Genomic DNA, 22,612 nt, shown 5'->3' with positions numbered 1-22,612 from the left:
CACGTTTTCCCTTTTTCACAGAAAATTCAGACTGGTGGTTTTTGAAAGATGAACAGTTGGTTTATGACTTGGGAGGAAAAAAATATTTCAGCAACAGCTTCTTAGTCCTCCTGCTCCCCCTGGTTTAACACCATTCTTCCACTTATCTTCTCTTGTTGATATCAGTCATTGTGGTTACATTCAGAAAACTTTTGTGAAGATTACATATGGAAATGCTCATATTTTCCTGAGTGAAGATTGTTAACAAAATTTGTTGGCAGTACCAAGAGAACTTTAGTTTATTTTCTCCTCATTGTCAATTATGCACATACCTTACCAAATTCCTAACACTGAGGTACGTTTAGTTGCTTATCTTTAATTTCTTGTTATGATTTTGTGTATTTTCACTTGCCGTAGATAAATTTACAAGTAGCAGATTCTTTAATCAGTATGTCTAAATAAGTAACATATCTTGGATTCCCGGCAGGAAGTTGCATGCTGTTCCAGCATATTTATTGCACCTTTCTTCCCCTCTTTTTTCTTCACACTGAGGAAAAAACTGTCTACAAACACATATAACATTATTTGAAAAATTCAAGTACAATAAGTTGTTTAATTTTAGCAGGAGATGTTTTTGTAGCTTTCCTTGAAGAATAGTTTTAGTTCCTGTACTAGCAGCTGAATGCATGAGTGTTTTGTTTTAAGGCATGAGCTACAGCTGAAAGAGGTCAAGTGAAGAACTGTAGTCAACCTAATGTTACAGTTTCAGCAGCTGACACTATTGCTGATCTCAATTTCTGAAAATTGTATTTCAAACCAACAACCAAATAAGGAGTGTATTTTCAGATAAAGCAGAAGTGTGGTTTCCCTTGCTATATAAATATTGATTTGGTTTCAGAACGCTTTGGTTAGTTAGATTCAATTGATTGTAAATGTTAAGCATTTTCTTTGCTTGAAAATGTTTGTTCTGCTATGTTGCAGAACTCTTTTAAATACACATCTAAATGCCAACCAGTTACACTGGTCTTTTCTTCAGAGTTTTTAAAACATATTGGTCTTGATAATTATGAAACAAACTTATGAAACATATGAAACATATCCTGAAATGAATGATATACAAACACCGGTACACAGTCTTTGACGTCAAATGCAGAATCAAGAATATCAGCTCCTTGTATAATATAGTTAATTATAGTATGTAGTATTGTACCACATATTAAAAATTAGGGATTTTTCCTTTTAATGAATATGCTATGGCAAATGATCTGTCTAATCATTAAACCAGCTGCAGATGTTAAAAATGAAGTGCAAAAAAAGAAAAAGTTTATGTAGATATATCTACATTGAAATGCCTGCCCCATAGTAGAAGATGAATATTATGAGTGAATATGATGAATATTATGCTGGGAAGGTTTTCTTTAGTGTCTTTTCACAATTTTGAGAGTAGCCGTTGATCTTCTGAAGTTACCACCTTCTTCCGATTTTCTTAAGTTTTTCGAAATCCATTACCGTGTGTCCCGTTCACCGTAGTCTGTTACCATCATGCTCTGTTACCTTTCTTAGCTTGTGTTATCCTTGAAACTTGTGTTTATTTACATTTGGTGTGTGTAAAGTTTGTTTGCTTTTTAACAAAGCTGTGGTTATTTCTAAATACACTTCTTAGAAAGATATATATTCACACCTTCCCCCACAATACTTTAGAAAAAATTTCCAGAGCAGTTGTATATCTGTATGGAATTCAGGAAATGGTTGGAATTTTATAACTATTCAGGCCGTAAAGTGTGACAGACACAGATCTCATTAGCAGTGCTCCAGAGAGCCAAAAACCTACCTGTTCTGTTTTATACTGAAGCGCAAGAAAGAAATACCAGAATCAGAGAAAGATACTTTCCCTCTTCTAAAGTGCCATGAGTTAATGTACACCTTCCTGTGGCCATCAAACTTTCGCAGTGTTGTCTCTTACGATTCTTTACCAGAATCTTTGGAATGTCTTAATAAATTAAATTCAACATTGTTCGTTTATCTACTGTTCTGTTAACTCATTTTCAAAGAATTCTACCATGCCAGAACTGAATAATTTACTCCTATGAAGTCATGCTGATATGTCCCTATCATATTATAGGTTAGAGTGTGATGCTTGATTGAAGTTATATGTTCATGTGTTTTAATAGATGTACATGTGTGTTCATTTTTTAAGACTAAGGCTGGTAGGAGGTAGTTGCATTCTACAGGCATGTGTTTTGACAGATGGAGAGAAGCTTTTTATGTTGATTTTTCAACAGTCATCCTCTGCAAGACTTCAAGCTCTTCCTGGCTACTGGGAAATTAAAAGTTGGTGATTCAGCCTTTAATTTTGATCCATCTGCTCAAACTAATGAGATCTCTCATTTGTAGGCTTCACTTTGAATTACCGAATGCAACTGAAGCTATAACATTTGTCTTATGGCACAATTCTCCTCTTGTTTAACTTGAGGAAAGATATAATGATAGATGGCTTGCCCTACCGAGTTTTCTAGGGTTTTTGTTAGAGAAACTTTTTATCGTGACTGAAAAAGTAAGATCAAAAAATGTCCCAAAGGTTTCCAGGTGCTGTTTAAGTCAGTGTGCTCTTTTTGTAGGATTACTAACAAGGTAGATCTTCGTTAGGAGGTTTCTCTGTCAGATCCTACCTCTTAAGACTGCTTTAAGTGAGAACCTCTAGTGCTAAGTCTGCTTTCCTGGGACTGTCCCTCTGTGCTCGATATTAGCTGGTGGATATTTGTTTTCATGTCATACTTTGAATTTACTATGTTCTTAGATTATCTGAAAAGATGTTAGACCCTCTTGGACTGATTTGCGCTTTTGGAGTTTTATTTCTACTTCTTAATAAACCAAAGATTCTTTAAACCGAGAAAAAAAAACCCAACTGAAATTACACACTGTTCATCAGAGAATATGACTCCATGCTCAGTTGCAGGTGGAGTATTTTTGCCAGCATTTATCTTTGGGATACTGTTCCCTTGAAGACTGGGTGAAGGCTTAGTCACCAAAAATTATCATTCCCTCAAAGTGATTACAGCTGTCTCTTGTTAGACAGTCACCAATAGTGGGTCACAGGCATTAACAGCATTAATTCAGCTACAGAGCTGAAGAAGCTTCTTCACATTTTATAGCCCTGTGAGAAGGGCATCTAATGGTGACAAGCTCTGGGGAGTGGGTAAGCACCTTTCTGAGGCAGCCTGTAGAGAACCTCGTGAGATCAGCAAAGGCAGTGACAGAAGACCATACATATCGACATCATTTCTATAGTAAATTGAAACATTGCATTACTAGCTAGTTTAGGACGATACATATCATACTGTCTTTATCTTCACAATGTATGAGGGGGAAAACACCCTTGTCATGTTATGCTTTGAGAAATAACATCGTATTTTTAGGAGTTTCAAGAAATTATGGTATTTTTAAGGTTTGGGGTTTTTTTTCCTCTGAAACATATAATATGTAAATTTTAACTTTACATTAAATTCCTTTATCTAAAATAGATGGAGCTGTTGCTCTTTGCCAAGGTTCAGTTGCTTAAGTTAGTATCCTAGGGAATTAACTCTTTTTGACTCTGACCATCGCTGCTGTTATACAGGTTCACAACCATTGTACCTCCTGCTGTTGCTGACCTTTTCCTGTTTTATCCCACTACCTTGGTTACAGAGAGATGATCATATGTTTCTTTCATTGTCCCCATCACCTCTTCAATACTTTTGCTATTATGAATTTGTCAGAACCTTACTCTTTGCTTTTTCTTTTTCTTTTTCTTTTTTTTTTTTTTTGTGGCCTGAACATTCTCTCTTTGTCAAAAAAAAAATTAAAAACCTGAAATTGCATAAGATTCCTTGGGATCTTGATGTTAATGTCTTGCATTATGAGTTAGAAGGGGAGTTGCTTAAGTTCTTTGAAAGCTTTCAGAGGAAGTACTTCCTCAAACTGCACTCATAAAACTCTCTTGTTTTTGCCACATTCCCCAGACTACTCATCTCTTCTGTTTCTGCAGCCTTTTCTTATTTTTTTTCTCATAGCTGATTCTCTTTGATATTACTTAAATCTTCAAAAGAAGTTCTGTGCCCTTGGTGTTGTTTCAGTGGATCTCCCATACTTACTCTCTGCACCTTACTTTCCTCTCTGGGTTTTTTCCTGACCTTCAGTACTCTGTTACTCTGCTTGTCTTCAGCCACAGATATCTACGTTTCCGTCCTGGTTCCTTCCCCAATGCACTTTGCTCATTTGCCAATTTGGCTGTTTTCAACTTGGAGTGCCTTTGGCATGTTCCTGTCTTCTGAAACCTCTTTTCCTTTTTAATGCCTCTGTTTTCCCACTGCTTTTGAAAGTTTTCTGTCTAACTCTGAGATGACGTATTGTCTGTTTTAACTTTTCTTCCACTCGCTTTGGTACTCAGTGAAACTCCTTGAAAGTTCATTTTCTCACTGAGCTTGGTATTTTCAGTTCATAGCAAAAACTGACTGTTCAGTGGAAGTTCTCACATCTTTCTGTGGTTATTGCCCTTGCTATCTGTGCAGGCATCGGGGCTCAAGGTGTCAGTACATAAATACTGAGCAGACATCATGGCTTTAGAGGAAGTGGTTTCAATACGCAAGGAAGAGCCTTTCTGGTGGCCAAAGATGCCAGGTTGTCTGTTGCAAAGAACCTTGATTTTTGAAACAGTAAATAGCTATTGAAAGCCTCACCACAACACCCAAAAGTGAATGCAGTAGTAGGATTCCTACATATTTAGCAACAACTCCGGTTAACTTGAGTGGAGCAGGCTTTAGGAACTGTAAACCAGTGGAGATATGGCAGCCTTTTTAGAATTAACATGCTGGAAATCTTACTACTGAAACTAAAAATGTAGAGGAAAACTATTTAAAACAATGAACAGCCGTATACAAACCATCCGTTCTCGATGATGCACTATGAGTGGTGATTTCAGACTGCCCATTTTGTGCTTATTTCAGCTAAGTTTTCTTAACAACCCTTTGAAGGAAAGTGCTTTTTCAAGTACCTTGTTAGTTTCTGAGCTTTTGCTCTTCTGATTTGAACTGGTTTCTTAGGTTTAGCTGGCTGCGTCTGTCTCACCATTTTGCTTTTGCAGTATTGTCTCAACTGCATCCGATATGACAAGCTTTACCTTTTATCTTTTACAATGAAATTTGGATATTTTTTTTTTAATGTGCAGAATACAGCCATGTATACTTGTTAAATTTTTAATTAGTGTATGCATTGGGTGGTTAGTATGCAGTTTTCTGGAGATCAAGCTTGCTTTATTAATTAGAATTTATGTACTTAATTAAAATGTTGTCCTGTACCACTGTTCTGGTAATTTAGTTCATTAGAAGTAATATTGAGATGCTATATATTTTTTTTTAAATCTTGGAATAATTTCTAAGTATCACCTTGCACAGATTTTTAATACTTCACTCTTTCAAATCAGGATTTTTGATGTCACAGATCAGAAACAGATTACATTTGAATTTATGTAGTCAAAACTGGTTCTGTGCTATGTATTGCCCATAAAGCATTCACTTTGTCTGTAATTGTTCTCTGTTTACAATAATTGACTTGAACTTTGCAGTACTAAGTGTCATCTTGTTTTTCTTACAATGCTATCTTAAAACAAAAAAGAAACACTGAGTAGTTATTTTAAATCTATTATATTAAATTGTCAGAAGTGAATTTGACAGGTATTAATTTCATCTGTAAAAATGATGGATTAAATTTCTTTATTATCAGTTTTCCAGCTGTTATTTGGTTGCAGAAGCCGTGTGAAGATAAAAGTTTAATAAGCTTAGTTACTGCAACTGTTGACAGTGCTTTTATAGCTGTGTCATAAGATAAGATTTAATAAAACAGTATTTTCTTCAGAGGTCTCTCTGGAACTTAGTACCTTGAGACTTAAGCTTGTCCTAGTATTTTTTTCTGGGTGAAATAGTGTTTATAGCACACTTTGGACAAATAACTCGGAAAAGTTCCTGGGTTTGTTACAATGTATTCTTTATCTAGACTTCCATCTTACAGCCTAAAGAGTTTATTTCAGTCTGAGTTTTTGGAACTCTGTATCTATACAGATTGCTTCTACTTCATCACCTGGTGTAGCTTATTTGCATATATATGTGTATATATTGCTTCTATATTTATATATGCACACATGTATGTAAGTATATAAAAATACACAAATACAGAAGGTAAAGTGGTCCGGCAGGATAGCTGAATTATGGCTGATCATTTTAGATGTTATTTCTGTGTCAGCTGATTCAGTGAAGACTTGAATACTTTGGATAGTTTTCTATAGAATTTCTTTTGCAGTTTTTGCACAATTAGGGCCCATTTGTATGTATGGTTTCTTTAACTAAATCACAGACAAACTAATTCAGTGATGGTGCACTATTTTTATGTTCTGCGTCTTCATCATTTATTTATGCACTTCATTTCCACAATAACTGCCTTTTGCAATTTTAAGGATATAATAGTTACTATAATCTTATGCCTGAATAAATGAAACTTCGTATCTTACTTTAATTAAAAATACTATATTGATGTGCTCTGTAGAAGATACACTTCAAGAAATGTTATATACCAGATTTTTCATGTTACTGTCAAATGATACGTATTTCCCTCTATATTTTCTGGTCAAATCTGTTTGGCTTTAAACATTTAATACCTTGTCAGCTGCCTATATGAACAGCTGAGGAAATTGCTGGAACTGGATGCCATAACAATTTATGTATATAATAACCCATTATTCTTCAATTAGGTAGCCTTCTAAATGTTTGTGTGCTACATTTCTGTGCCTTATGTTAATGTTTGCATATGTGTTTGTATTTACATAGTAGCTTGTCTGTATATGCGTACTCAGGCGTTCACAATGAATATATGTAGACCAGAAGCACCAATTTAATATCTTTCCATTAATTATGAGTTCACAAGGTGTTCAGTTAATGTTTGTAGTCTTGCACAGCTACACAATAATGTTGGTATAGGTAATACAACTGTTTAAGGTAGCAAGTGCTACTATTTAGAATTATTATTCTTCTGATCTTATGAAAGTACATTGAATCATTAAAACAAAAAAATCAACTTTAATTCCAAATGACTAACTTCTTATAGCCTAAAATTAGATTTAAATGAAATAATCAATAGTTACATCTTGAGCCAGTTGGCCTTTTGTGGATGACCTAAGTGTTAAGTTACGAATGTACGGCTTACAAGTGTGGGAAAGGCAGCTTGACCAGTCTTGTAGCCTAATGCGATGAGTTTTACTAGCTCTATGTTAAAAGCTGTTTTTCAAAAATGGGGCTGCAGACTATTAGTGGTCTAGAAGATTGTGGGAAGTTAAGTCTGTGGATCCCTGTCAGCCTCATGTTGTTCTTCAGTAAGAATTTAATGGCAACAATAAATGATACTCTGGAAGACATGTTGAGGATTGTCAGTGGTCCAAAGCTATTGAAAATTCTTGCGCTGTAGCCCTGAAAGAAATGGATCTGTGTGCTTAGTTTAACATAATAGATAGTATCAACTAATAAACTTACTGATTATTGTCAAAACTTCTGTAAATTATTCAAAATGTAATAAGATAACTACTGTCCACCAAGACCTTATGCCTATCACAGACTTTTTAACAGACGTTACCACAAAATCCAGTAGTAATGTCATTAGTGGGTTTTAATTTGAAATACACAGTAATATAGGATGCTATAGAAAATAAGTTATTTTGAGGAATCCATGAGGGTGGGAAATAAATATTCTTTATTAAGACACTAAGATGCATCAGGAAATTCCTTTTGACTTTAGACTTCTATATACTTTCCAGAGTATGAGATTTCTCACATCTGTAGTAGTGCTGTAGTGTTGATGGTTTTCTTTGTGGTTACTGAAGAGGTGACTCCAAAATATGTTACATTTGCATACGCTCGTGTATTTAATCATGAGGTATTTATAATTTTCTTATTTAGGAGGATATCTTGAGAAGGGCTAGGTATATAAGGTATGGGTTTATGAGGGACATTCTAATTGTTCTAGCACAGTTTACTATTGTTTGCAAACTATTGCATCATTTAAATTCTTCATAACTTTATTAAGTTTCATATTAAAAACATTGCTTATACTTGAAGGCAGTTCTTCACTTTTCTGGTGATGTAGAAAACCTTTTGATTAGGAGCAAAAAAAGCTTCTGGATAAAGGTCTGTGTTTTTAAATCAGTACTGTTAAGAAATAAGCTAGAAAACCTGACTGTTCTGTTCTTTAATTGGTCTTGTTTATGTTACTGGATCTTACAAAACCAGAAGATACGGATGTTGACATGGCAATTTTCTTAATCTTTTTACTTGAGTAAAAGGAATGGGAATAGATACAAAGATTTCTCCAGTATCCTCTATGTTCTTTTCCTTCAGTATAGCTGAATAGAATCTGCTTATCACTACTGGCTCCTGGATTATTTTTTCATATTATGGATGGTATACATATAAGTATAAATAGTTTTGGAAACATAGGATATATGGTAGACATGACAACTCTTATTCTGGAGTGATACTTGTCAAAAATATAATTTATGATAATGCAGAAACATATTTTATTGTACAAATTCAAAATAGTTAATGTCAGAACAGGACAAAGGGAAATGCTTGAAACAAATTATTGCATGATCTTGTTTTTCTAAAAAAAGATGCAGTGAAAAGCTGCTTATAATTTTGAATAGTAATTGTCATTCAAGTCCATTGGCATCTGCAAAAATGCAATTGTTAACTGCCTAATGACATATATTTGCATAGTAATAGACTAGCTATTCTTGCTGAGTTTTCTAGACAAGAATAGATATTGCTATTTCTATTTCTGTCCTGTCGATTAAAATTCAGAATAATTTCTGCTACCTGTAGGAGTCAGCAAAGTATTGTTTGTTTGTCTTATTGAATAATTTGCCCTCTACTTTAATTTTCACTCTATTCATTTTTCCTCTGCATTTTGTCATATATTTGGCTAATGCTACAAATTGAAGATGGCATAGATCCCATTATACTGTTCTGAAACAGGTTTCCTTTAGTGTCCAGAATCCATATTTAAATATTGATTCCATAACTGTGCATTTATTTTGTAGGCCATCTAATATAATTCAAACATAATAAAACAAGATCGTAAACACAAGTGCTTGCAATTTTTAAAGTAATCGGTATTTTAGAACTTCCTAATGTAAATTAAATCAGACAAACCAATCAGCATATATTAGTGGAAAATGTGTATAATTGTTGTACAGGTATAAAGGAGGAGTCATGAAGTTTCATATGGGCAAGTACTTTTTACTCAGAAGCATCCTCCCGTTAGTGCTGCTGCATGCACACTGACTGTTCTTCAGTGTAAAGGTTTGATATCATCAGGGTCTCCTATTTTAATGCTAGAGGCTTAATGTCAAACTTATGGGTCCAGAACTGTTTTATCCATAGCTTTGAATGGAAATGACACCAAAAGCCTGTATCTTTCATTTTTAAGCAGTGGCAGAAGACACAGTGTCATGTTTTACATGAACATAACTGAGTGCCTCTGTGAAATGCCTGTGCACTGCTACATGCAGTGTATGGAACAACAAGGAGAAATTAGGGGTCTGCGTCCAGTTGCTGAGCTAAGATCATATTGAGATCAGAGATGTGATGCGATAGTTCACATGACTGAGTCCTGAAATGGGTGGAAACAGGCTCTTCAGCTAGGCCAGGTCAGGACGGCAAGAAACTTGCTTGTATGTGAGAGCACAGCAGGGATAGCTGGAGCTCTGCCTAGGGACGGATGATGAGTCAGCTGAGAGTTTAGGAGGAGGATTGATTAGCCAGCAGACAGACACGAGCAACATTGTTTTGGGAGTTTGCTACAGACCCAGTGACCAGGAATAAAGTAGATGAGGCTTTCTTCAGACAACTAGAAGAAGCCTCATAGTCACCATCCATGGTCTTCCTGGGGGACTTTACCACCCCAATAGCTGCTGGAGGGACAATACAGCAGGGCAAAGGCAATCCGGGAAGTTTCTGGAGTGCATTGATGACAACTTCTTAGCGCAGATGATTGAGGAGCTGATAAGGGTTGATGCTGTGCTGGACCTTGAACTTACAAAACAGGAAGAACAGGTTGTGGATGTGAATGCTGGGAGAAGCCTTGGCTGCAGTGACTATGAGATGGTGGAGTTCAGGATTCTGATGGAAGGAACAAGGCAAAAAGCTAGACCACAGCCTAGCACACCTTAACAGAGAGGTGTTAAGTAAAACAGAGATGCTGAACTCAAGCATTCAAGTGACCAGCACTCTAATAACAAGATGGAAAGATACCTGAAAGAGTCAGTGTGCTTCCCCAAAAAGATGAATGCACTGTTTTGGAGTTATCATAGAGAATGTTAGTTTGAAAGACACGTTTTCCAGTAGCAAAAGTTAGCGCAAGCATCTTTAATGTCCAAGGTAGGAAGAAAGGTGTTTCAAAGGATTTCAGGTACCTGATTATAAATTTTCATGAATGATTTTAGGCACTTGTTACATGTCTATGTGGTGTGTTTTTTCTTTCTCCTCTAAGTGAAAATATAAGTCCTACTAGCATCTAGTTACGTGTCTCTGATAACAGAAAAGTACTAGTTCTTGTAGGTATTTTGAGTAATAGCATGCTTTTCAGTGCTTTGGTGATGCACTAACATGTTTCAGAAAGATTACAACCTGGAATACGCAACACTTTGGGAATGCAAGCATTTCCTGTTGTGATTTTTAAACAAAGTCTTTGGTGAAAACGTTTGATTTGTTTCATACTTTAAGAAAATTCTGGGGAGGTAACCTAGCTAGAGACATTTGCTTTCTCCTTTCTTGTATATTTTTTATCATTTATAAGCTTTGGTTTCAGCAGAGCAGCAGCAGACGCTTTCAGCACTAGGGCTATATACACCAGAGCTAGCTTTGAACTACAGAGTACAGATCTAATTACACAGCTTGTAGCTGTGGAACCGCTTCTCTCTGGTCTAAATTACTTTTCCTAACTTATTTGCATAATTTAATGCACAGAGATTTTGAAATATAATATTCTCTGACACAGTTAGGACAGGCTAAATTAACCCCCTTAAGACTATATTGCTGTTTCACAACGTATTTGGTAAATGCTTACCAACTTCATTGGGGAAAAAACATTCAACAAGGTGTTATATGTCAATTTGTAGTTAGGGATGGTTCTTTACAAACATATTTGGTAATGTACAGAGATTACAAGTAAACATTAACCTTAAGATTGGGCACCTCTAATCAGCTAATAAAGCAGTTTATTTTTTTTAATCAGACTTGGTCTGTCTACCTCTCACTGAGTTGTTTTTTATTGTCAGCAATTTGTGCAATCATTTTAAATTTAAAAATTCAGTCAGGTTTTGATATGTGATCATGAAATACATAAAAGTCAATGAATTCAAGTGTGTGTTATTAGTTTAAAGACAGTGGGAGGTAAATTTCATAAAGAAAATGTGCTACACATCTGAAAATAAGGTATCTTTCTATAAGAACTGTAGAAAGGCTTCTGGGTAGAGGACAGTTATACAATGTTTGTTTCTTAGTTATTGTTTGCATAATAAGGTCTTATGTCTTTCTGAATGAATGATGTCAGACACTGTCACACAACAATTCTGTAAGAAGCAGCAGCAGCCATATAAAAGGTGTTAAGAGGGTATCAGATGTGTTCTTTGACACAGTGAATATTCTGGGGGGTTTTATGCATTAGACCTTTATTTCTTTTTGTTCATTTAGTGCAGGAATTTAATATGTTAAAGAAGTAGTTCTGTGTCAGGACACATCTTCATTCCAGAAGATTGAAATCGTGTGATGGATACAATAAAGAATAATAAAAAAAGAAGAGATGGCCTGTTATGGAGGACAAAGAAACACTTCACTGAAAATTTAGATTTAGTCCCTGCCTCTGACAGTTTATGTCTGATGTTACAGAAGGTGAAGCTGCTGAAATAAAAATCTTTAGAAGTACATATTAATCAAGGCTTCTAAATTTTGAGAATTATGACATAGGAAGCATTGATCTGATGATTGAGAGTATTGGGTGCTCATGGCTTCAATGGAGTTAATAGGAGCTCTGCTTTGAGTTTATCAAGTCATATATAATAAGAAGTACGATCTCACATCTTAAGTTTCATGCTCAGATAGCAAATACACTTAACCTTAGTTTCAGTTGCAAAATGGGAATGTGAGGAAACACTGTTGTATATATTTTTTCTTGATGTTATGTAATCTTGACTTCTTGTAATGATTAACCTCACAGCAAATCCCATTGTGGAATTGTTAATTCTTGAGAGCAGGGTTTGATCAGAGTATGCTGGATAAAACAAAGTAAAATCTAGATCTTGATTCATTAATTGAGCATTGTCTGTTTCACATACAAAATGTGGCAGGTAATGTTTCAGTGAAAGAAGCAAGATTAAATACAGACTATTTGTTAAAGACTGGCTTCCCTGTTTAGCACCACCCTATTCTCTACGTATTTTGCATGGTAGCCCAGCCAGCTCCTTCAGGTCAGGGTTGGCAATTCCAGGTTTTTTTTCTGGATTTCTCCTGCCTAGCTACTATTCCTAGTGATGCACTTGAAACATCTTCCAGTCCCCTGACAGAGAAACAGGCGCTTGTTTTTTAAGTCTTGTGGAAAACCCAGCATGGAATTGTGCTTGTCCTGTTTAGTTTCAGCTGCATGTAGGCAGAAGCTTTAGAAATCATAACTGAAGTTTTATCAAGTCTGTACCAAGTCTCTGCTAAATGAAAGCAAAAACGTGATCTTTAAATATTCAGATACTGGGTATCTGAATTACTCAGATCACTGGGTAAATGGAGTAAAAAACAATGTTGATGCTCTTTATGGCTACAGTTTATTTTTATATATAATATTGGATACCAGAAGTTTTCAATATTATTAATTTATTGAAATTTATTGAGTATAATGGTTAAAATAAAAGATAAAGGGACCTTGGAGGATAAAGTGCAATGTGACCCCAATCCATCTGTCTTCCAGTTCTTGAAGCATCTAAACTGCGTGCCTCCTAGTATCGAAGTTCCTAAAGGTCCCAGGATTGTTTCTGAACATATACTATGGTAGGCAGTGATGAGAGAGGAACGTTTTAGTTGTTTTTAGGTAGAAGGTTCCAACTCTTTTTCCAGCACTGTTGACATTCTCAGCAGCATGAAAGAAATCTGAAAATGTTTCTCTTAAACATTTTGATTAGTGTTTTCATGGCTTTTGAATATTATATCAGCGATCCTGCTGTTACAGTGGTAATATTCTTGTGGGCTTTTAACTGTGAGCATTGCACAGTAGTTCTTTTTTTTTTTTTTTTTTTTTTCCCTCTTCTCTTCTTCAATTCCCTGCCCAGTACCCTGGACTGTACAATTTTATTTCTGCCAAGAATTCAATTTTCCTACAAAATTTCAATTTAATTTATTTTATGGTCTTATTTCTTAAGGTATTTTGGTCTTTTCTAGTACCCCTTGTAGCTCTGCTTTTAATATCTGCATTTCTTGAGCTCGTATATATCTTATCTAGCATCTCAAGTAGATGACTGCAGGTGTGCCTAATTCTGTACAGCTATTACATTGGCTGTAATAGCTGTACAGAATTACAGAACTACAACATTCCATAGTGCTACATAATATTTTTTGTCATTTTTTAGATTAATCCTTGTCTGTCACCATTTCAAATAAAATCAAGGTGCCAGAATTTGAAAAAGGATTCAGATTCTTTTCTACTGAGACAAACTGATTATTGAGTGATGTGTTTTAAAGTATGTTAATTGAAAGGAAAGTATTGCAAAAGTAATGCTATATAGTCATTTTAGAAATGTTCAGTGGCAAAGATTCAGTTATACAATATACTTACATTTATTATACATGTTTGTATAATATTTTATAGCAAAGTGTCAGCTATTACATTTTATTTTCCTACAGATGTTCATATTAAGTTGAGTTTCTAATATTTCTGTATGACTAGTAAAAATTAAATATTAATGTTACAGCTTCACTCCCCAGTGTGCTACTTTTAGCACAGTTTCATCTGCTTTCAAGGTGAGGTAGAATTAAGGGCAGGGGAGAACCTGAAAAATAACAACAAATTTTCTTCTAAGTCTTCAAAATAACATTTCCTTATCTTTCTGGTGTTGCTTATCATTGTCTTAGCAGGGACCAGGACATCATAGTGACAGTTGACTTCAGAGTGTCAGTTCCGAAAGGCTCTGCCTGATTGTGACCAGAACTAAGAGGAATTTTCCTCACACTTACAGTTTCAGGAATGGGCTCTATACAAGCATTGCAGCTGCTGTTCATATATATGATAATTGAAAGGAAGATTCTTCAATTAAGGGCTTCAGTTAAGGGCCTATTTTCTACCATCATCTTTTCTGTGACTAATAGTCTGTGCTCTGCTTTGTCTAACTGTAGTGACTTACTGTTTTACCTGTTCTCATTTCCCAGTACAGCTTTTTTACCCCTTTTTCTCTTAAATAGGTCTAGGCCACCAAAGTATTACACCTAAATTTTTTTTTTTTTTTACTGTAGCTTGTTTAGTTTGAAGTTACCTCCTAATATGACTCTTTCTTTTTATCTTGTTTAAACAAGCCATAACGAATTATACCCTGGTTAATTAAGAGGTTTATTGGATATAGATACACATTTGTGTGCAGATTTGCTTGCTATTTTATTTTACTCTTTTTATTAGTTGCTTTCAAAGCTTAAAAGCAATCCTGCTTGCAGCTGCTCTTTTAGATTTGTCCTTCTAGCCATATAATTCCCACCCACTCCAAAAAATTCAGTCAGACCACACTTCATTTGGTCTTTGATTAGGAATTTTAAAAAGGTCAGGAGAACCAGTAAGATATTTATCAATATTATGTCAAAGCATGCAAAAATATATTAGTCTAATATGTTTGAACTTAATTAATATTAATGCTGTGTAAACACCATTCTCAAAGTCGCCATTTTAGATTTAAGATATAGGTGGCGATTTCAAAATTAATGCAAGACTGAAATCAAATAGAATCTAAAAGATTAAAATACAGTGTAAAACCAATCAACAAACCTATTTTGTGGTTAAATCACCCCTTTGTGCATATGTGACTTTTTTTTTTTTAAGGAACCAACACGTCAAATGTTTTTAAACTTCCTAATTCAGGAGTTTCAAAATTACCTGGATAAAAAAAAAATCCTATTTCACCTTAATGCCCGATACTGTATTTCCTCAGTTTCTCAACTTTCAGATTTTAGCTGTTTTCACAAGATTAATTTTTAATCTATTCAGCAAAGAATCAAATTTTAATATGATGCCATTTAAGAAGGAAACAAACTAGTAAACTATAAAATCAAGTTGATTTTAAAAGTGAAGATTTTTTTCAGTCAAACCTGTTGACAGAGTTTAGAAGTGAGAATTCACTGGAGAAGACATAGTGGATCTGTTAATAAAAAGAAATTGCGTTTTGAGTAGTTTTCAGTATTCAGGCCTTCTATAGAAAAAAAAATACAAAAAGGTAAATAGACAAGTAATCGTTAAGCAATTAATGAAGACAGAAGGGACATACACTGTACTTTGTTATGTTGTGGTCCTCTTACTTTTTGAAGAGATGTTAAAAAGATTTTGCCAATATGTTGTTTTTAAGTTAGAGAAAATTGGTATGTTGCTGTGACATGTGTCTGAGAATATTTCAACTCAGATGAAAGTTAATAATTGTAGGAGTCACAGTGTTACTAAATTGATGATGGAAAGATGTATCAAATAAGCTAAAACAGGTTATGCTCCCAGTAAGCAAATAGTTATGCACACATTGTTTCTCTTTTTATCTCTTCTCTGTATTGTCACCTGAATTAATTTGCTTGGTTTTTAATTATAAATCTATAATTTATATACATTCACAACTATTATGTCTACTTTTATATAAAATTATATGTGCATTATACATTTACAATTAAATTATGAATTTCGAAATTAAGAACAGAGGCAATAACTTGTTTAATTATACCCTAAATACTGCTACTTTGTTAATGGTGTTTCATTTAAAGTAATTCAATTATGCACTGCAAGTTGATACAAGGATGATGCTGACAAAAGGCCAAAATTAAACCCGCAGTTCTCTGGAATTTGACATATAAGTCTTAAATTCAATGGAAAATACCTTAAAACAGAATTATAACTCCATGGTTACATTTTTAATTAAAATTAGATGGACTTGCAAAACAGTGTTTGCCATTTACTCAAGAGCAAGGCACTCAAACTTTTCCATATGTGAGTTTTAAGAACACAGAAATTGTCATACTTGATCAAACTGAGAGTTGTCTGACCAAGTACGTGGGGTCAATTTAAGCAAACCCTGGACAATACAAAGTGCTTAGGGGGCAATATAAAGTGTTTTCCATAGTGTACCTTTTCCAGCAGTATGTGGTTAACAGACATTCAGAACTGTTATTACACTTGAATTAAGTGGTGTTTAATTGCTTTTCCCTTTCTACACCAATCGGGGGGCTTACTGCCATGATTTATCTTAAATGTGCCTTGCAGTGAATCTTAATTTAATATCAGTTTAAATTGCTTTGTATACATATCTAAAGGGCTAAGTATTAACATCTCATTACAGTCTCTTGGTTCAGATACCATATGTGATGGTAATAAGCATAATTAAGTGACAGTGGGGTTGGGTGGATGATACCCAACTGTATTTCCAAAGCCTACTGCAGACATGGATACAAATAATTTTTTATTACCACTCGACTCTTATTTGATATTTTCAGGGAAATGTCCACAGTGTTTCTAAGGTATCTTACTGAGTGATAGTATGTGGTTTAAAACCCATATTCATATCTGTTAGTTAAAAATTCATATCCCCATATGTGTTTTGCATTTGTTGGTGCTTAATTTCCTTCTTCTCTTTGATTGTCCAGTCGTTTGGGACTGCAATATCCTCCTGAGGTTCTTTATAGTCAGTTTTTGTTTCAGCTGTCTCACATAGTCAAGTCATACCATCAGGAAACTTATCGCCTCACTATTTGCTTTCCAGATCATTTAGGATGTGTCAAATAACACAAATCTTTACATCAACAGTAATCTCCCTACTTTGTGAAAATGAACTATTTATTGCCAGCAATTCCCTATCTTTTAAAGACTAAAGAATTAAAAAAGAGAACCTTCTCAAAAGCTCTTTGAAAATATTAAATACAATATAGGCAGGATCACCCTTTAATTTCCCTAAAGCAACATTAGTTTTCATCAGTATGTCATGTATTAAGTATTTTTTTCTCGTTCCTATCAGGAATATTTTGTAATTAAAGTGTTTTCATTATTTGATTAAGACTTTTGTTATTTCTCATCAGCCCCGTTTCTTTCTCTCTTAAGGTGATGGTGTTTGTTCATGCTAGAAATGCCACAGTACGAACTGCTATGGCTCTTCGAGAAAAAGCAAAAAACAATGGTCATATTTGTCACTTTCTGTCACCCCAAGGGTCGGATTATGGACAAGCTGAAAAACAGGTAAGTGAATAATTTACGTTGCTAGTCTCTACAATCCTAGAATTGATGGTTTTACGAGACAGTCCAAGATGGGAATAGATGAAGCATTTTTGCGCTCTGAAGGGAAGTGTGGAATTGCTGAATTGAATAGAGGAAAGGAAAGAGTAATGGTGAAGGAAGAGAAAGTGCTATTACTTTTAGTTTTTAAACAAGAGTTGATAATAGGTTGTGTTTTACGCAACTTGTACTTCGAGGTCAATATGGATAAAGTCTAACAGGGCATGCTTTATTGGGTGGAGTTCACTTTTGAAAGAAAGATATGAAATCCTTTTAATCCGAGAGTCCCATTATGTGCTTTCTCTGTATCTTTAACATTTCTTGGGAAGAGTTAAAGAACTGAGTGGTGTAGATAGACCCCAAAACTACCTTCCCAGGCTCAAAGCTATTTGGGTACGTGCTTGGAACCCTTCAGTGCTGCACTGGATCTAAGTGAATGCCTGATATGTGAGATAGATGAGGATTCGTAATTTATATTTATCATTAAATTAGTAAAGTTACTAGCTTAAAGTTCATTTATATATCTGAAATTGTTTGATTTCTTAAGTCCATCGTAGCGTTGGAGAGGGGGTTATTTATCAAAAAGAACTGGACAAGTTATAGGAGGATTATTTGGTGATCATTGATCACAGTAGTCTTCATGTAATAAAATCATAGAATCATTAAGGTTGGAAAAGACCTCTAAGATTATCGAGTCCAACCATCCACCGAACACCACCATGCCCACTAAACCATGTCCCTAACCGCCTCATCTACCCGCCTTTTAAATACTTCCAGGGATGGTGACTCAACCACTTCCCTGGGCAGCCTGTTCCAATGTTTAACCACTCTTTCAGTAAAGAAATTTTTCCTCATGTCCAATCTAAACCTCCCCTGGCGCAACTTGAGGCCATTTCCTCTCGTCCTATCGCTTGTTACTTGGGAGAAGAGACCAACACTCACCTCGCTACAACCTCCTTTCAGGTAGTTGTAGAGCACGATAAGGTCTCCCCCTGAGCCTCCTTTTCTCCAGGCTAAACAACCCCAGTTCCCTCAGCCACTCCTCATAAGACTTGTTCTCCAGACCCTTCACCAGCCTCGTTGCCCTTCTCTGGACATGCTCCAGCACCTAATCGGCAGCTCAGGAAGTCCCTAAACCACCAATTGCCACTTCTTTAAATCAGAAAACTGTCTTAAAGTATTAATCTGACCTAGCCTGTAAATTTACCACCTTTCCAAAACCATCTGACTTTCCTCATGAATCAACTGATGGTGGGCAATCAAAAAGTAATCTATTTGAGAGTCAAAAATGGGAAAGCCATTTGAATCTCACAAGGGTTTAGCCCCCTTAATCTGATCTTGTTTAAAAATATTTACATGGATCATAAATTACTAGTATTTTGAGCAGTGGGCAAGTACTTGCCAGCTGAAACTGTACATTTTTATGCATTCTAACAGTTCTGTCTTTGTATGAATTGTGTTGATCTTTTGAATTTTTTTCTAATATATAACATACAGAAGTAACTTGATCTGCAACATCTTTTCATCTATTCAAGCAATAGGCCAGTATTTCTACTGAGAGAATATTTCTAAAACAATTCTTAGTTCAGTGTTATATGTGACATTTACATTTCATGATATTAATTGAGGTCTAAAGATTAGAGTTAACAGCGTCTTGTTAATATTCCTTGAAAAATAATGTTCTTTCTCTCTCCCCAACTAAATAGCAGAACATGGAGGAGATACTTATTCATTGTAGAAATTTTAATGTATGTATAAGATACCTTCTCTCACTGGCAAATGTATTGATAAACTCTTAAATATTTTGGGCCCCTGTGAATTAGGAATTTTGTGAGGGTTTTAGATTCTGTCTTTAGATGTAATAAATACGTTACTTTATTTTATACCTCTGAAGAGAATGTGAAGGGATTCATTCAGACTTATGAATTATGAATGGAGCATAGATGTTACAGTTGGTAAATTCAATTTTGTGAAACATAGAAAATTCTGTTTTAGAGAAGATTTTTTTAAATCAGGATCAAGTATGTTCTTTCTGTTGAGATGCTTCTGAGAGCTATAATAAATATTTTTAAAACTATGCTAAGTTATAAATTGATGTCCTTATATTTCATAAGACAGCATATTAAAAAGCCCCTCTTTTTCCAGTGGATGTTAGTATCTGCTGCATTGTAAAAATAACATAAAACCTGAACCTGGAGATCCCATGTTTCTACTGTAACACTGGTAATTAACGCTGAACTCTTTCTCATTAGATTTCTTAGAACAAAATCTGAAACTTCTAGTTTATGAAAAATCATATTAGTTTTTTAATGCTAATACAGAAAAAATATTTTAAGCTATTGAAAGTGCCAGTGCTTATTTAGACACTCAAAATGACTGCTAAAGAAGCTAGGAAAAATGATGTGCTTATTTCAGCAGTGCATATTATGTGAGGTATCTGTCAAAGAAGTATTTGTCCAACTCACTCTGTATTTCTGTGAAAACTACTGCTGTATGTTTAGTTCTTCTCTTCATTCTGAGATTAAATGAATTAGAAAGCATATTGTTATGTTGATGGGAACCACAAGAATGTCACAGAGAAAAGAAAAGTTCTAAATCTATTTGGAATACAGGTTATTGCTACCTGTACTTGGATAGCGATTTAAGGTAGCATTTATAGCACAAATTAAGAGAGTGGTAGATAAGATGGCCTATAGGTTGGTTGGCTGCATATCTGAAATAACTTCTTTTTCTAAGGGTATTTATGCATCACACTGAAATCTAGGGGATACTGAGTAAAACAGCAAATTTCCCTGCTCTTTCTTCTACTCCCTACATCCCCACCCCAGCACACACATTTGTTACGAATCCCAACATCTGTTGTAAATCAATTTTTTTAATTGTTTCAAGATTGTAGTTCCAAATGTTGATCTCTGAGAAAGATTGTAGAAAAGCTGCCTTTGCTTTAGAAGATACTTACAGAAGTTTTCTAACTTTTGTGATGAAGCAAACTCACCTTCATTGTAATTAAAAACAAATGAATTCTTCTCTTATATTTCATGGGAATCTTTGACCCTTTTGACTTCTTTCTGCATTACTAAAATATCAAAAATGCTTCTTTTGACCAGAAGGTTTGGGGACTTGTATGTTATAAAATTTAATTGAAGAAGCAGGAGTGGTATTGTGAAGAACCATTTCGCATACTATAGTACAGCCAGAAACTATAGTTCTCATTATACTTCCTAAGGAAGGTAAACTAATAAATAATAATTTTAAAAGTTTAAAGATTCCCAACAAAATTCCACTAAATTAAGTGGTTATTTTGATGCTCAATAAATTTCACTGGGAATTCCCTGAAACATTTAAAAGAAGTGTAGTCATTGTATGAAAGATATGATTATTCTCCATTGGAAATGCCTGAATCTTTTATTTCAGTTTTTTTTTTTTTGTTTAAATGTAATGAGTAGACATTATGACAAGAAGTCTTTAAACATAGAATAATATGAAGCATGTAACAGTGTTGGCTGCTTTTTTTTTAAGTTGTCAGTGTCTTTTACATTAAGTAATATCAGATTTGTGATACTGTTAAGGAAAGATTATCTTTTGATTTATTTTTTTAATTATGAAAAGCACATTTGAAATCAGAGTGATCTTTTAATAAACTCATTGTGTATTCATTAATTATCATCTTTAGATCACATGCTACCTGCCAAAATAACGCATTCAGTCAGCTGTCTGTTCCCAGTAACTCTTTTCTATGAGGGAGTGAACTGTTGGTTGCCAGAATTTGCCCTGCTAGGGTATCCCGGTTTTGGCTAGCCTCTTCCCTGGCTGAGCAGGAAATCCTAATTTACAGTCATAGTACTGTAAAAGGCATTTTAAAAGTTGTACTAGTCTACACTATATCAAAAGGAAGAATCAGCTGTGTTTATAGCATTTCTGACTGCTTCAGAAAGTAATGTATAATATGAATGTTTTGATGTGATATAATACTTACTATTTGTAGATACAGCAGGCAGATTACATTTCTGAGGCAATGCATCTTACGTACCATATTGGAAAGGACCGACAGGGAAGAGGGGGAGAGGGAGGTGTGCTGTCTGTTAGTTAGATCTTTGGCTGTGCAGAGTTCTACAGCGAAACCGGACATGTGCAGCTCCTGTCTGGTTCGAGATCGGAGCAGGAAGAAACCGACAGGGAGGTTGTGGTTGAGGTCTGTTAGGGACCACCTGTCCATGGGGACGTAGTTGATGTGACTTACTAGGAGCTACTGGCAGAAGTCTCCTGCTGGCAAGCCTTCATTTTCATGGGAGATTTCAACCATCTAGCAGGTTCCTGGAGTATGTGGAAGATAACTTCCTGACACAGCTGGTGAGTGAGCCAACTAGGGAAGGCACCCCGCTGGACCTGTTGTTTGCGAACAGAGAAGGACTTGTGGGTGATACGATGGTTGGAGGCTGTCTTGGGCATAGCGATCACAAAATTATAGTTTCAGATTCTTGGAGAAGTAAGGAGGGGGGTCAGCAGAATTGCTACCTTGGACTTCCAGAGGGCAGACTTTGGCCTGTTTAGGAGACTGGTTGACAGAGTCCCTTGGGAGGCAGTCCTGAAGGGCAAAGGAGTCCAGGAAGGCTGGACAGTCTTCAAGAAGGACATCTTCAAGGCACAGGAGCAGGCTGTCCCCACGTGCCAAAAGATGAGCCGGCGGGGAAGAAGACCAGCCTGGCTGAACAGAGACTGGCCTGGCTGAACAGAGAGCTTTGGCTGGAACTCAGGGGAAGAAAAAGAGAGTTTATGACCTTTGGAAGGAGGAACAGGCAACTCAGGAGGACTACAAGGATGTCCTGAGGTTTTGCAGGGAGAAAATTAGAAGGGCCAAAGCCCAGCTAGAACTTAACCTGGCTACTACCGTTAAAGACAATAAAAAATGTTTCTCTAAATACATTAGCAACAAAAGGAGGGCTAAGGAGAACCTTCATCCTTTATTGGATGCGGGGGGAAGCATAGTGACAAAGGATGAGGAAGAGGCTGAGGTACTTAATGCCTTCTTTGCCTCTGTCTTCAATAGTAAGACCAGTTGTTCTCCAGGTACCCA

The 22,612-nt window shown here is 35.4% G+C and overlaps 1 protein-coding gene across 1 annotated transcript in view; it reads left to right on the top strand.

Moving 5' to 3' along the window:
- ASCC3 (activating signal cointegrator 1 complex subunit 3) overlaps nucleotides 1-22,612 on the top strand; it is a 273,528-nt gene that overhangs the window by 115,768 nt on the left and 135,148 nt on the right. The window contains exon 13 of the mRNA XM_009320160.1: nucleotides 17,368-17,502. Coding sequence (XP_009318435.1) covers nucleotides 17,368-17,502 — 135 coding nt within the window. The remainder of the gene's footprint in view (nucleotides 1-17,367; nucleotides 17,503-22,612) is intronic.

The sequence above is a fragment of the Pygoscelis adeliae genome, unplaced genomic scaffold (genome assembly GCF_000699105.1).
Source record: "Pygoscelis adeliae isolate BGI_AS28 unplaced genomic scaffold, ASM69910v1 Scaffold41, whole genome shotgun sequence".
NCBI lineage: Eukaryota > Metazoa > Chordata > Aves > Sphenisciformes > Spheniscidae > Pygoscelis > Pygoscelis adeliae.
The sequence above is the reverse complement of the archived record's forward strand: the minus strand, read 5'-3'. Positions and strand labels throughout refer to the sequence as shown.